The 15,908-nt window shown below is 41.0% G+C and overlaps 1 protein-coding gene across 1 annotated transcript in view; it reads left to right on the top strand.

The window, feature by feature from the left end:
• Nucleotides 1-15,908, top strand: part of tesc (tescalcin) — a 30,896-nt gene that overhangs the window by 13,721 nt on the left and 1,267 nt on the right. The window contains 5 exon segments of the mRNA NM_001078955.1: nt 5,895-5,975; nt 9,046-9,185; nt 10,104-10,165; nt 10,266-10,373; nt 12,034-12,081. Coding sequence (NP_001072423.1) covers nt 5,895-5,975; nt 9,046-9,185; nt 10,104-10,165; nt 10,266-10,373; nt 12,034-12,081 — 439 coding nt within the window.

Raw genomic sequence — 15,908 nt, 5'->3', positions numbered from 1 at the left:
ATCAGAGCAAACAGTATGGTTGCAACAGCTTTTGTGAATGAACAATAAAAATGTAGATAAATATGGATCCAAAATAACAAGGCTAAGGGCAGGGGTACACGGGAAATTAGTCGTCCAGCAACAAATCTTCATTGTCGTGGGCGACTATTCTCCCTGTCGCTGCGTCGCTGCAATGTCCCCCAGTCGCCCAAAGTTGCCTTGAGAGGGAACTTCGGGCAACTTCGGGACATCGCAGCGACATGTATGCCATCCCACCGGTGAGTTACATTCTAGCTGGTGGGATGGCATTGCGGGAATGCCACCTCTTCCTTATCGCATAATCTGTCATTTAAAAAACTGCCCCTGTCGCAAATCCCAACCCAAAAATGCAGAGCAGTGCAGTTGCGTACCTGGGCGACATCTTCTGTTCAATCGTAGAATCTTCGGGTCTCACCGACACGGACCCTGCTTGAGCAAGCGCAGTAGAAGCTGAATTCCCGATAGCCCCAACTGCACATGCTCAAGCAGGGTCTGTGTCGGCAGCAAGACCCGAAGCTTCTACGATTAAACAGAAGCTCTATCTAGATCTATCTGTCTGTCTGTGTATCTAATGCACAACACTTCCCACTTTTTTTTTTTTTTGGACTGTATTGGTGATCTTTTCCAGCAGAATCAGCAGCCATGCAGTTTTAGCTATATGTTTTGTCATCCTTGTTGGGGGGGGGGTATACTATGATCTTCAGTAGCTAGTCCCCTGAACTAGCATATTGGTGCATTTCCCCTAAACTAACATGGCCCAGATACTTGACAATTAATTGCCTGCATCCATGATGCAAATAATTTCAGAAAGTGATTCTCTGGCCTTTTCAGAGAGGAAACCATCATTGCTGTAAAGAAAGGATCTCCGCTATTCGGAGGCGCATCACTTACAGTAAAACAATTAGTTATTAGGACTTGGCATACATAAGGCTAGGCAATGTAATTTGAGAGCAGCTGTTTGGCAAAGTATTTTATTACTATAATAAATTAAATGGTGCATATCACTAACTGTATTGGTTCTAGAAATATTAAGTTACTTCATAGGTCAAGGTCCCTTTTAATGGGCCAGTAAATCAGCTTCACGGTTACCTCGAGTGATTGGATAGAGCCATCCTAATCTTTGCTGTGGGAAACGTATGCCCTGTAATGGACTTGAAGACACACTCAGCTTAGTGTTTTTTACTTGACATATTTGGAATATGTAATTGAAGTCCAGATTAATTAGAAACTTCACGAATTCTTAAGGAAATAGCTACAAATCACACCCAATTTCAGTTATCCCTGGGGTTTTGTAAACGATGACCTGATCATTATATGTTTATTTTCTAAGCAGTGCTATCAGTCTGTCCACAGTTAGAGACACAATTATGTGGAGTACAACTGTCATTATGAAAGACTGGCCAGATTTCTTTGCTAAACTGTAAATTATTCCAACTGTGTCCTCTTTACCAACTGCTCTAATTAGGGAAATGTGCTGAGATGCGGCTGATATGTGCAGGCACGGGTGTGATGGCAGAGGCGCTGATGTGGGAGCGGGGGCACTCTTAGGCTTCTCAGTGCTGAAGAGCAAGCAGCAAAGCACAGGGCCTTCAGCACTGACCTGCAGTTGTTGCCAAGACAGTTCCACCAAACAAATAATATCAAACCCCCAGGACCCTTAGTTTGGATTTAATAAATAGAAAAAAAGCCATACTACTCGACTTCAAATCAGATCAAAGGCACATTTCTTTCCCACACGCTGGCTGCAGCATACATCAGTATGGGTTCCAGGTTTTATCCCTGTTTGCTTACAGCAAATAAGCTTCTTGCTAAGAATTTCTTAAAGGAGTAGTTAACTTTTATTATGATGTATACAGTGGTATTCTAAGACAATTTGCAATTGGTTTTAATTGTTTAGTATTTGTAGGTTTTCAGTTTTTTAGCTTTTTGTTCCGCGGTTCTCCGGGTTGGAACTTCAGCAGCTATATGGTTGCTATGGTCTTGATTACCTTAGCAACCAGACAGTGGTCTGAATGAGAGACTGGAATATAAATAGAAGGGGGGCCTGAAAAAGATAACCATAATAGTAAAATTGTAAGCTCATAGAGCTATAGTTTTTTGGCTGCCGGGTCAGTGACCTCCATTTAAAAGCCGGGGCAATTGGGCAATTGCAAAGTTGCTAGAAATATGACATTCTATCACATTATAAAGGTTAACTTAAAGGTGAAACATCCCTTTAAGCCGGCCAGGCTTTAGATCCCAACATGGGCACTCTTCACTATCTTGTCATCTTGATGGCCTGTGTGTGGCCCTAGAATGTCCTCCATCATCAATACATGATCTGGGCTTGTGTGTGTGTGTATATATATATATATATATATATATATATATATATATATATATATATATATATATATATAATATATATTATGAATAATGACGGCACTCACAGGAATTTTCACAAAAAAAACATTAGGTGAAATTTAAAAAGTGAGGTTTTTATTCAGTCCAACATTTCAGTTCCTAAATGGAACTTTCGTCAGGGACATGTCATTGTGAAAATTCCTGTGAGTGCCGTCATTATTCTCATATATATATAATGCACAAGCACAGATCATATATTAATGAGGAAGGTCATATATAGATATACAAGGAAGAGTGGAGCACACCCTATAGAGATGAAAATGCCTTGGGTGCTGGCTAAAAAGAGGAAATATATGGACAGAGAGCCGCACACACAAGGACTTAGCAATAAAGTGAAAAAATGTATTGAAAAAAATCCAACGTTTCGAGTACCGACTGTACTCTTCCTCATCCCGTTTGTCCCTGAGGAAGAGTACAGTCGGCACTCGAAACGTTGGATTTTTTTCACTTTATTGCTAAGTCCTTGTGTGTGCGGCTCTCTGTCCATATAGATATATATAGATCAATGATCCCCAACCAATGGCTACGTTGCTCGCCAACCCCTTGGCTGTTGCACACAGTGGCTTCAAAGCAGGTGCTTATGTTTAAATTCCTGGCTTAAAGGCTTCCCAAGGAGCTACCTGGTATAGGGCGCCAAATGCACAGTTCTTCCTTATCAGACTGCGTTGGTACAGTACATAAAGCTTAAAAGGATTCTGTCATGATTTTATGCTATACTTTTTTATTTCTAAATTACACTGTTTACATACAAATAATTTACTCTACTATTTGAAATTTTATTCCTGAACCATTTTTTTAGCTGTAATATTGGTGTGTAGGCGCCATCTCAGTGCATTGTGCCTGAGTCTGAGCTTTCAGAAGGAGCCAGTGCTACACATTAGAACTGCTTTCAGGTAACCTATTGTTTCTCCTACTCCCATGTAACTGGAGGAGTCCCAAGCGGACTTGGATTTCTCACTATTGAGTGCTATTCTAATACCTACAGGGAGCTGCTATCTTGCTGCCTTCCCATTGTTCTACTCATCGGCTGCTGGGAGGGGGTTGATATTACTCCAACTTGTGTGACTGAAGTTTATCAGAGCACAAGTCACCCTGGGAAATGAAGAATATGGCTAGCCCCATGTGAAATTTTAAAATTAAATATAACAAAACCTGTTTGTGATTTTGAAAAATGCAGGATTCTGCTGGAGAAGAACTGATGCGGTTTTGAAAAATATTATATAATACAATATTATGCTGACCCTAAAAGTGAATGTAAATCCTTACTTAGAATTAGGGCAGGTTGTGTCTTTGCCAGTAAACATATGGGAAGTAATAGCAGTAGAACTGAGAACGTAAGGGCTGCGGTGCTGGCAGTGCTTGACTGTTGCTGGCAGGATTCCTTCTGGCTCTCTGTAGGAGTGCTGGGCTGCTTGTTCTCCCTGTTCTTGTGTTTTTCCTTGTAGGCACCCTGGCCATTTCTTATTATATCTCTGCCTTTACAGACAGCAGCAGTGGAAATGGCTTATGTGCACAATGCAGTGTAATTCAAGGGAGTGCCTGGCACTGGCACAACCACATCTCAGCCTTACAAAAATAAAAAGTGATTGGTGAACTTTGTATAAAATACTTGCGAAAAAAGGCTTTAGCTCCTAGTTGTTGCTCTGTGCTGCAACCAAATACAATTGTAGAAATCCAAAAAATAGGAAAAAAGCCTCAGCAGGTTTACTGCAAAACATTTATTGTGGGTAGTGGTAACACAACATGTTTCGGGTCAATACCCTTTATCAAGTGTACCATGTAAGATACATGGGCTCTACGCAATCATGTTAGTCTCCTAAAATGGGTATAAATGCCCAATCTGTAATCAGTATTTTCTTGTTTTTTCATCTCATTCAGAAATGCATAAAATCGAGTCTTAATAAGCAAATTGTAGCAACATATTGTGCAGCAGGATATCTGCCTGTGAAGCAGTATTGTGCTCTAATCCAGTATGGCTGCCCTTAGGTTTGGGGGAATCTTGCTTTATTTGGATGTTCTGGCATCTCCTGCCTATGGCTATATTGGCACTCCAGGCAACAGATTTAGTGGTAAGGAAAGGTGTCCGCTCACAGCATGCTGGGAAAAAATGGTGGCAATGCTTCCTTCGTAATACCACCTTAGTACATGGCCCTGTAGTTACTTATACACGCTGTTACAATGGGAATGGTTGGTAAAGGTTGGTGTTGTGAGTATGAGCTGCTCTCTGTTGCAGCATGACAGCTGCTCTGTGGGTGACTGGGGCTCAACAGAATGCAAGGATGGTTCATCTGCAGCAGGTACTGCATTCTATCACCCCCCCCATCCAGAGCAAAAAAAAATACACCCTCCAGTAACCACCCACCATAACCTGGAAATCCTAAAATTTCTGACCAGTACAGGTCTAAGCACTTTTACCAGTCCTTAAATAACCCTTGTGTTCTAAAATGCATTCAGTATGATCAGTATTATCTCTGCTTGCATGAATGGCCTTATTTCAGGTAATCAGGTCGCATTGTGCAATTACGTACTCCTAATCAAATAACCCCAGCCTAGAGCACTAATGTTCCTTATTATCAGTGGATCTCTATAGGGAAGAGTCACTATAATGTCACTATAATAAGATACCGTTAGGCTTCCACAGAGCAGAAGAACAGAAAATAAAAACATGAAATTACTTTGAATTGCACACAGTATGGCACCACATTTTTTGTATTCCAGTTTCAATGTTTGCATTTACAGCTGTACTTTCATGACACGGCTGTCCAGCTGAGGGCTGGCTGCTGAATTCTGGCCCCAGATTCTCAATTCTGGGTTTATGAACGCTTAAAAGGGATGTAAACCCCAAAATAACATTTTGCATTATAAAACGTGATTCTAAGCAACTTTCCAATATACAGTACACTGGCACTAAGCTCAACAGAGAGCAATTCAATTTGTCTACTAGGAGCAGTTCAGTTATTTGATTGCCACATTTTAAAAAGTCAGGTTACATTAGAAAATGTGGCACTTTTTTTTGTCTGGAAAGTGTTAATAAATATTCAAAAAACAGAAACTGCTGGGAAATCATCAGTACTCCCTCCTTTCTCTCCTTTCCTAGTGGGATATACAGAATGAGCAAGATTATTGCAATTCTCAGTATTACAATCAACATTAGGGCCTGGGGCGGGACACTGGGGCCAGATAGTAACTGGGAGTGCATGAATATAGTTACATTGCCAGGCGTGCAGGCAGGTCTTTCTAATATATACGGCGAATGAGAGCAGTGTGTGGTGGAGCAGTGAATAGCAGCTCACCACCAGGAACAGGATATTAGTGCATTACCCCCACCCTGTGGGTGCTGCTGGGAAGTACCCAGAAGGAATCGTAGCCAGGTGTTTCAGATTATTTGTTTGTGGGAATGATTTGTGTGGTGCTTTGCTATGTTTCTGACCATTACATAATGTTATTTGCCCTCTCCATTTCTTTTTTTATAGAAAAGGGCACTTGAATGGCATATCAGATTTAGAGGTGAATCCGATCCGATCAAAAATAGTAGATGCCTTTTTTGACAAACGGTAAGTAAAATATTACCCTCTGTGACTTACAGTACATATAGTGTGCTCTCCCAGCTCTCTGCAGGTAGGAAATGCTATTAATCTGTGTTCGTTTTCAAGAGAAATCAATAGAGCTGTGACATTGTGGAATTCTGTCCCTGATGCGGTTGCAAAACATAAAAAGTTACTGAAATTTATTTAGTTAACATAGATCCAGGGTCCGATCCAATTTCCTTTTTAAAGTCAGGATATATTTTATTTTTTTTTATTTATATATATATATGGTTGTACATGCAATTATAATACACTAATATTTGTTTGAACCACAAGACGGTGCTGGTTGTGTTTGATTTGATATATCTATATATAGATATAGATATAGATATATATATATATATATAGATAGATAGATAGAGATATATATATATATATATAATAGATCAAAAATGGACCCAGCAGGAATTAATAAAAATATACTGATTCCTTTGAGGTCACATACTCAGACCTTTATCAAGATCAGTATATCTTTATAAAGTCCTGCTAGTGCTGAATTGATTTTTGGTCTGTGTTCTACATTTACCACACACAGGGCTCTTTGTATTTTCACATACAAATTTTTCTTCTTTTTTGCCATTGAACATGGGCCCTATGTCATTACCTGTTTCATTATTTAAGTCAAGTGATATCTCTAACCCTCTAAGGCAAAGACAGATTTCACAGCATGGCACATTTCAAATGCGTCGACTTTAGTCTTTGCGACTAATTGCCCGTCTGTCTTCGCCCCAACAGACATGCCAGGAAAGGCTGCAATTTGGTACCCTTTGGTGTGTCTAGGGGTATCTGGGGGTACTAGCCTTCATCTATGCCCTTTTGGGTCCCTGGAACAGCACCCACAGTGTTCCAAACTACATTTAGGAACGCCAAGTGGACAAAATGTAAGGCAACATACAAAAGCAAGGTCAACATCTAGTCTAGGTTTTAGGGGTCCAAGAAATCAGGGGTGAAGGAGGAACCATTGGTTCCTTAGGGTCATTATTTTGTACAGAGCAGCTCACTGTCAGTTTAAGAAAAAAAACACTTCCATGTTTACTCTTCTTTTAAAATCTTCCCAGTATAGCAGGGTTAAAGGAACAATTCAGTGTAAATATGAAACTGGGTAAATAGAGTCTGCACAAAAAAAAGGTTTTAATATAGTCAGTTGTCTAAAAATGGCTGTAATAAAAAGATGCCTTACATAATAGCCAGAACACTACTTCCTCCTTTACAGCTCTCTAACCTCTTAGTTAGTCAACTACTTGAGGGGGACCATATGAGACCTTCATAAAAGTTTGGTTAGTTTGATTTTCATCCTGACCTGCATGCTCACAAACTAACTGAACAATTATGTCCCATGGGTCCCCTTCCACTCACCGACAGGTTAAAGAACTAAAAGCAGGAAGTAGTGTTCTGGCTATTATGTTAGACATCCACTCACTCCAGCCTTTATAGATTACATTCTTGCCAAACTATATTAGAAACATTTTTTTTCACACAACCTATACTTACCCAGTTTTAGGGCTCTGGCACACGGGGGAGATTAGTCGCCCGCGACAAAACTCCCTGTTCGCGGGCGACATCTCCCCGAGTTGCCATGACCCGCCATCCCGCCGGCGAACATGTAAGTCGCCGGCGGGATGGCACACGCGGCGGGGCGATTTCGCCGGTGAGATGGCAGGGGTAGGCAACTCGGGGAGATCAGTCGCCCGCGAACAGGGAGTTTTGTCGCGGGCGACTAATCTCCCCCGTGTGCCAGAGCCCTTATTCCTACATTGAACTGTTCCTTTAACCATGGACAGGGCAGATAACCTGTGTAAATATGCTAATACCTTTGTCCTACACTATCCTCTTCTTCTGCAAACAAGTAACCAATGACATGGGATTCCTGATGAGATTTGGCCTGTTAATGGAGAAACAGAGAGTCTTTGCTGACATACACACTAAGCCAAACGCAATGCGCTGTGTGCTTGAGTACAATGTATCATTTATTTTATCTGGAATTAAAACACCAAGAAAGGAGATGGAGGAGATGGTTATTATTTCTCTACCCTGGTTTCTGTGCTGAGTGATGCTAATGATTAACACTGTGACCCCTCCGCCCATATCTGGGTAGTATCTCACACAACTTGTATTGGTAACTTGGCCCAGGCTTTGGTTATAGGATAGGCCAGTGCTGATCATTCCCATCTCTTGACTTTAGTATCAGATTCTGCATTGTCTGCGTAATATGTTTCTGTAGCACCATGGGCAGTAAGAGTCAGGTGCAGAAACAAAACAAATAGCAGGACCTTCTCGCTAAAAAGTGTTCTTAGTTGAGGTTTGCTTGGAAACAGAGTCACATAAATTCCCAACTGACATTGCAAAGTGCAGAGTAATTAGGGGGCCACATGACAGGCCATTGTACATTACTGTTCCTCAGGCAAGCCACCAACAGACAGAATCTTGGTTTTATAACTGGGAGCCCCCACAGCTTCTTAGTGACACATTACACCCCAGATAAGCAAAGCTGATGAATTTTTCAGAGTTTAATACTAAGTATGGCTATTCATATCCTTCATGTAGAGTTCAGCAAAATTGGTAAACCATAACGTATAGATAAGCCGCACAAGTACAGAAACTGCTTTCCATCAAAGAAATGGTGTTTTGTTACATTTCATCTTACTAAATGTGATTCTGAACTTTGTTAAAAATGAGCTGCAAACTGCACTGGAGATCAATGTCATAAATACCTAATGCACACTGGATAGTAAATATGATAAGGTGACATAGAAAGGGTTCCTGGGGTGGGCATAGCAGCGCAATTACAATCATCCAGCTCTGTGAGTTTCACAGTAATAACCCTTGGTAATTATATACTCCCATCTCACATGTAGCTGTGGGGCTGACTTGGGCTCCATTTAGTGAAGGAAATTCAGTGGTTCCTTCTGACTTATTTTGCCTTTTTTCTCTAGGGGAATATTGGTGGCCAAATAGTGCTGGTAGCAGTTCTCATTTGCCCCATAGTCTGCTGATTACTCCTAGCGAATTCTTGCATTTCCTTGCATCTCTCTTGCAGGAATTTACGGAAAGGGTCGAGTGGATATGTAGAAGAAATTAACTTTGAGGAGTTTCTGACAATAATGTCCTATTTCCGCCCCCTGAGCCAGAATATGGATGAAGAAAACATAAGCGTGTGTCGGAAAGACAAGCTGAGATGTGAGTTCTTCATGCCTATGTACAGAATGGCCTGCATGAACTGAACATGACTTGCGTAGAGTTACCATATACATAGTATGCATTCATTCTTAAAGGGGAACTAAACTTTGCCAGCAAGCTCCCGCCATACTGGGGACTGTACTACATGTTTTAAAGGAACAGTAACACCAAAAAATGAAAATGTTATAAAAGTAATTACAATATAATGTACTGTTGCCCTGCACTGGTAAAATGTTTGTTTGCTACTATAGTTTGTATAAATAAGCTGTCCATGGGGCAGCCATTCAAACTGAAATAGGGCAAAATGGTGCAGGTTACATGGCAGATAACAGATAAGCTTTGTAAAAGAACATTGTGCCCCTATGGCTACACAGCAGCTTGTTAGTATAAACTACAGTAGTCTTTCTGAACACACAGCTATTACCATTGTAGTTCATAATATTTTATCTACTTTATAATACTTTCATATTTTTGGTGTATGTTGCCAGGTTTCCAGCAGCATTGTCCCATATAAACACCATCCTCCATTGCTGGCTGCACACTGGGCAGATGAACAAAGCTCTTGCACACAGGCTATTAGATTCAGGAAACAATTGGGCTAGGTATCAGCACTGTGGGCCAAACAGTGTGATATAATCCCTATAGCATTTAGATAATAATTCGTGTTTATATAGTACAATAGGAGGTGTATTTTCCCATATCCTAGTTCCACTTAAGCTGCTACCACACAAGGCTGATTCTCGTCCTGGGAAGGAATCGGCCCCTACCCTGGCATCAGTCTTTCCCTGTGCCTGCACCCGTAACCATTGAGTTGGCCTGGATACAGGCGCATGGAGCAAATTTTGGCGGAAAAACATTCAATACATTGACTATCTTTGCAAGAGCACAGACTAAACACAGCTTTCTTTTCTCACATAGTTCTGTTCAACATGTATGATACAGACAATGATAGCAAGATTACCCTGGAGGAATACAGAAAAGTAATGTATACGTTTTACCTTACTTGCATCTATCTATCTATCTATCTATCTATCTATCCTGGGAAGCTGTCCAAGCTAACGCTGTTTTGTAATGGCCTAGGTGGTAGAAGAACTCTTATCTGGAAATCCGAATATTGAAAAGGAAACTGCAAGATCCATTGCAGATGGAGCAATGTTGGAAGCTGCCAGCATTTGTGTTGGCCAAATGGTAATTTATCATATTATAAAGCTGCTAGAAGGCTGAAAATAGGTGGGATTTGATGTGGTGTGGCTTAAAGAGTCACTGACCCATAAACTTGAGCTTCTTGTGCATAGAAAATAAAAGTGCTGCAATAGATAGAAGGTATCTCTCTTTACGAGAGAAACTCTGAGGAGTTGTCCATTGTGCTATTTGTGCCACATGTTGGCAACTATTCTCTTATGATATAACATGACACCCTACTCTCTGCATCAGTGCTGGGATTCTCCTGTAATGTGCACAAACCAAAAGGATTTAAAGTTAAATACATCTATCCTATGCCATTCTCTGTATTTAGACCATATATGTCAAACACAAGGCCCGGGGGCCAAATCCGGCCCACCTGGCTGTTTTATGTGGCCCCTGGTGGGTGTGTTTGACCATCCAGCCTGATCAATTTCCATTTTCCTTACATAGTAACTAAGACTAAGTGGTATATCTATCAGTAGCAAAGCATCTATTGGCTGCTATGAGCAACATCTTACTCCACTTTTTACACATTGTGATAAATATAGCCCTTAGTATCTTACTAAGTATATTGATAAAAAAATTGGCCCACGACTTAGCCTGTGTTTTAGATTTCGGCCCCCTTATGTGATTGAGTTTGACACCCCTGATTTAGACACTGGTGCTATTTGTGGCCTGGGTTTTGTCACAGCTACAAAATGCTAGAAAATGCTAGAGACAATGCTGAGAATTCTTTGCTGAAACACTCAAAATCACTTAAAATTATGCGATTTAAGTGTTTCAGCGGAGACACTTCTCACTATTCCTGCCATTTGTACCTGCAAGAAAACAAGTGCAACATATAGCACCACATGTCATTGCCCTAATAGTTCCTCAGTACAATATTTGTGCTAAATTGGGCATGAAATCCACATCAGAGCACAGTTTAAGTACCATACCCCCCCTTTATAGGAGATTATCCCTGAAATCACCTATTTTATATCAGTCAAGGAAGCAAGAAGTGTACATTATTCCTGCTGCTCCGAAACTGTATCAAATCGGTGCTCTGCCAATTGAAGGGTAATTGAGTGTGACACACTGATAAGGCGTGATAAAGGCAATAAAATCCACAATAAACTCTGCATTGTTGTTTGTATAGTGCCCAGTCCAAGGCCTGCCAGAACAATTTCCATTTAGGCTAATGTCCCATGGAGCAAGTTAGTTACTAGTGATAGATCTCTGCTACTGCGGGCAACTAACAGCTCTGAAATGCCTTTCCACTGGCAACAATAGGAGTCCCAGGTGGAAAGGCCTACACTTTGCTTCAGTTTTCCTCCTGCAGGCAACTTTGTGCGAGTCAAAGCGATGCATAGGCCTTTCTACTGGCCTGCTGTTGCTGGTGGAAAGGAGTGGTTAGGGATATATTGTTTGCTCCTAGGGCCAAACAATCACATTAGCACAATATCACCCACCTAAGGGGATATATCAGGAGAAATATTCTCTCGTTTGGTGACCTTGTGTATGGCCACCTTCAGGCGCCCTACTTATCTCCCCTCTGCTGTATTCTGCACAGTGCAAATAGTAATAGGTGCACATAGCTCTGCAAATCACCTTTAGCTGCTATGCTTGTGCCCTCTTGTGTTAAACCCATTTATTAAGGCATTTTAATCTTATGCTTTGACAGGAACCTGACCAGGTATATGAAGGAATTACATTTGATGACTTCCTCAAGGTAACTATTTGTTTTGATTCATTTGCCAAAATACATTGTCGAAACTTTATAATGAAAAGTCTCTGAAGAGCACTTCAATACCAATACACAGTAGCTGAACATGATAGGAAGTGGGAGCAGCACTGCTGCCTTGGTAGCAAACACTGCAGTACATTAGCTGGAAGACTTTCTGGGCTCTTCTATTAAAAAATGTTGCCAAAACATATACACATGCAAGTAGCAGGAGCAGCAGCTTTGAGAGATGAATCTGTAGTTCCTTAATTGGACCCTCAATTTGCCATGCGTGTTGTGCCAGCAGTAGTTACACGGCCCAGTGCTCACATGTTGCACTCACACACCAGGGGTGGAACACAATGCCGGGAATCCTTTAATGGTGAACACAAATTGCTTTGTATAAAACTTATTCAGGTGCCTAAGTGTACACCAACTTTATGCCCATTGGCCAGGTATCTGTTCATGCAGGTTAGGAAATCTTATTGGGCAAAAGCTGAATCGGCACATTTCTGTGTAACTGTCCTGACAGGCCTGCCTTAGCCCCCTGTTATTAGCCAGCCCTTGTCCTATAGACCAACTAAGTAGGTCATCCTTATTTGGCCCTCTGTGGTGACCTTGCCAATCGTGCAGATCTTTTGTCGTGGTCAACTTTAGATTTTCAGAAGTTTTAAGGCAACTAAATGAACAGACAATTTTTGCTAGCTATAAACCTTGTAGGATACAGGCTTTAGGCGGGCACGCCATTACACTTCCTGGTCCCAAACTATTTACCAACTATATTTTTGTCTAATGATCCACTTTTGCCCACGGTCCAGGTCAGAGTACTTGGATGCTAATGTTCAGGCTTAGACTGCAGCCTTCTCAAAATAAATAAAATCTGGCAAGGCCAGGTACAAGCCTATACGTAAAAAGCAGCACAAGTAGATATTATATATTTTTTTCAAGCAAGGAAAAAAGGCTACGTGCGTATCTGAAAGTGGGGCAGCAGCTTGTTCCTCAAAAAACTTGTTGGCAAGCATCACTTCTAGCTGAGTGTGTCCGGCCAAGTTCTTTAGTGGCCACTGTCTGCTTATCAGCTGATGCTCTGAATGTACATTAACAAGAAGACGCATTACAGGAGCTTAGAGAAGAATGTGAAGAATTTTGATGAGCACACATAGCTGCCAAATTATCATTCCTCTGCAGCTATTCCTAGCAATACAGTCAGATGCCTCCTCAACTTGCTCCCAGACCCAGCTTTATTTATATATGAGAGTGACCGGGCTGCTCATTACCCAGCCTTTATTAATATTCCCAGGTTAGTGAAAGCCTGTATGTCTGAGCTGGGGGTGAGCAGTTTGTAATTATTAGGTGCCTGCTCAAATACAATTCCTAGTGAGACTTAAGCCTTATATTTCAAACACTGTTAAAACAAAATAATTCCTGACGATAGTGAAAGAGCTGAAAGCAGTTTCATGGTACTTTCAGGGGGTACCTGTGGCCAGCGGATCTACTTACAACGAAACCTGTTTTACGTCCTGATTTAAAGTTTTTCCTCTTTTTAGACCATTTTTGTATTACCACAACGTATAATGCATTTCCCTAATTCTATATTTTTATTTCGGCTGAATGATTTGATGCCACTAATTTTGAATTTAATCCAGGCCAGCTAAACCCATAGGGACAGATATATCAAAAGTACTGTGTACTGTTTTTTGTGTCCATTTTCTCAGGGGCATCAATACCCTAGTGTAGAAGCTGCCATCAGATTGGTGGATTCTACACTTATGTTGCATGTGACGTGAGCCTCACTCAAGAAGAGCTTTCTTGGCACCCCTGAGAAACCTGACACAAGAAATATTTAAAAAAGAAAAAAAACATAATACGTGGTACTTTGATTTACCTGAGATTTTCCCATATGTTTCTATTTAACGTATTAATAAACCAACCTGATAATTCTTAAATCAGTGCACTGATAGAAACTAGATTGTGAAAACTGGCAAAAAGTGGATAAATCTCAGAAAGACCTCAGTATGCGAGAGAAATGCTTTTTTCAGTTAAGTTAAAGATAAAGGAGATGTCTAAACTTTGGATAAATCTGTGCCCAGTTAAGCACACCCGTGCTAGTTTCTTAGATGAATAAATTCCATACATATCTCATGTAGCAAGGAAACCCTTGTCTCAGGCAGCTAAATGGTGACACTGAAGAAGGAAAGGTAAAAACTAAGAAAGCTTTATCAGAAGGTCTATGTAAATACAGCCATAAGCACTCACAGTAATGCTGCACTGAGTCCTCTATCAAAAGAAACAGGATTTTTTTGTCTCCTTTTTGTGAACATGTTCTTTGGTATCAGACTTCCTCTCTTTTAGGGCTCCTTCATGTTTGGGCAGGGGCAGGCCAAGGGAGGGGGGAGAGCCATTGCCCCCACCGCATGACAACCGGTGGGGCAATGAGAAGGGAGCACGGGCTAGGGATAGGCAGGAGAGGTTTCTGCCTGGCGCCCCCCAATTGTTGCACCCTAGCCAGCTGCCTCTTCTGCCTATCCCCTAGTTCCGGCCCTGGGTTTTTGGCAGGAGTCTCCCCAGTTCCCCCCCCTCCTATAAAAATGCATACAAACTCCCGCCCCCCCCCCCTTAGGAATGGGTTATCTGAGCTATAACTGCAGTAGGAAGCTACCAAGACCAATCTAAAATGGCAGCTGCTATCAGAGGGAGCTTCGAGGGTTCTTTACTCAGGTATAGTAAAGCTTTCTGCTGAATAAATATAGCGTTCTAGGTGGCACTAATGTGTCAAATCTATTGCCAGTAAAATGCCAAAATGACTTTCCGTCTCCTTTAAGAACCAAATTTCCACCTTTTAAATTGAAAATTTAGCATTTTAAGAGCTAATTCATCTGTCTGCTGTGAAAAATGTGTAAATTATTAATTAGATTTTCCATACTGGTTATTTAAACCAAATACAATGCTTATGCTTTCAATCTGCAGAGAACCTGGCCATGTATGGTTTCCTACCAGCAATTTCCATTAATGCCTACGCTAAATAGTCCTGTGCATGACATAAGTAACTTATATATGATGGCTGAAGGTGGCCATATACAGGCAGATTTAAGCCCCCGATTCAAGTCCTTCAGACCGATTTGGCTGCTTATCTGCCCATTTATTGGGACCCCCCACAGGATATCGATATCTGGCTGAAAATTGGCCAAGTGTCGTTTGGGTAGGTTTGATTTTCACATTGGATTAAAGACTGCATTGGCTCATTGATGTGATTATTTCAATATCGCCCACCTTAGGTGAGCATATTGGGGTAGAGATCCGCTCGTTTGGTGACCTCACCAAACAAGAACTTGTAGGGGCAGATTTATCAAAATGTGAGTTTAGAGTTTCATACATAAAAACTCACTAACATTGCATTCATTCCTATGGGATTTTTAGAAGCGTATTTATCAATGGGTGAAAGTTAGAACTCACCATTTGATAGACTTCTAAAAATCCCATAGGAATAGGGTATGGGTGAGTTTTTATGTGTTAGTTCTAAACCCACATTTTGATAAATCGGCCCCTTAGTGTATGGCATGGGGGGGGGGGGAGATAGAGCAGCAGCAACATTAGTTTAGATATGGCACTTGTGCTGGCCTTGATACTAGACCAATCAGCGATTTAATCTTGCATTATCTCCTGACTGACAGATTTAGCACTGCTTATCAGTTCAGATATTGTTGGGTTTATTTCTGCATTGCACCAAGGCTTATTATTTAGAAGTTTACAAAAAAAATATACCATTAGGGAAAGGAAATGCAATAAATCAGCTTTAGATTGTAGTAGATTTTCTACTACAGAAATCCAGAGAGATT

This window comes from Xenopus tropicalis, chromosome 1 (assembly GCF_000004195.4).
Source record: "Xenopus tropicalis strain Nigerian chromosome 1, UCB_Xtro_10.0, whole genome shotgun sequence".
Classification (NCBI taxonomy): Eukaryota; Metazoa; Chordata; class Amphibia; order Anura; family Pipidae; genus Xenopus; species Xenopus tropicalis.
This window is presented reverse-complemented; position numbering and strand designations above follow the sequence as displayed.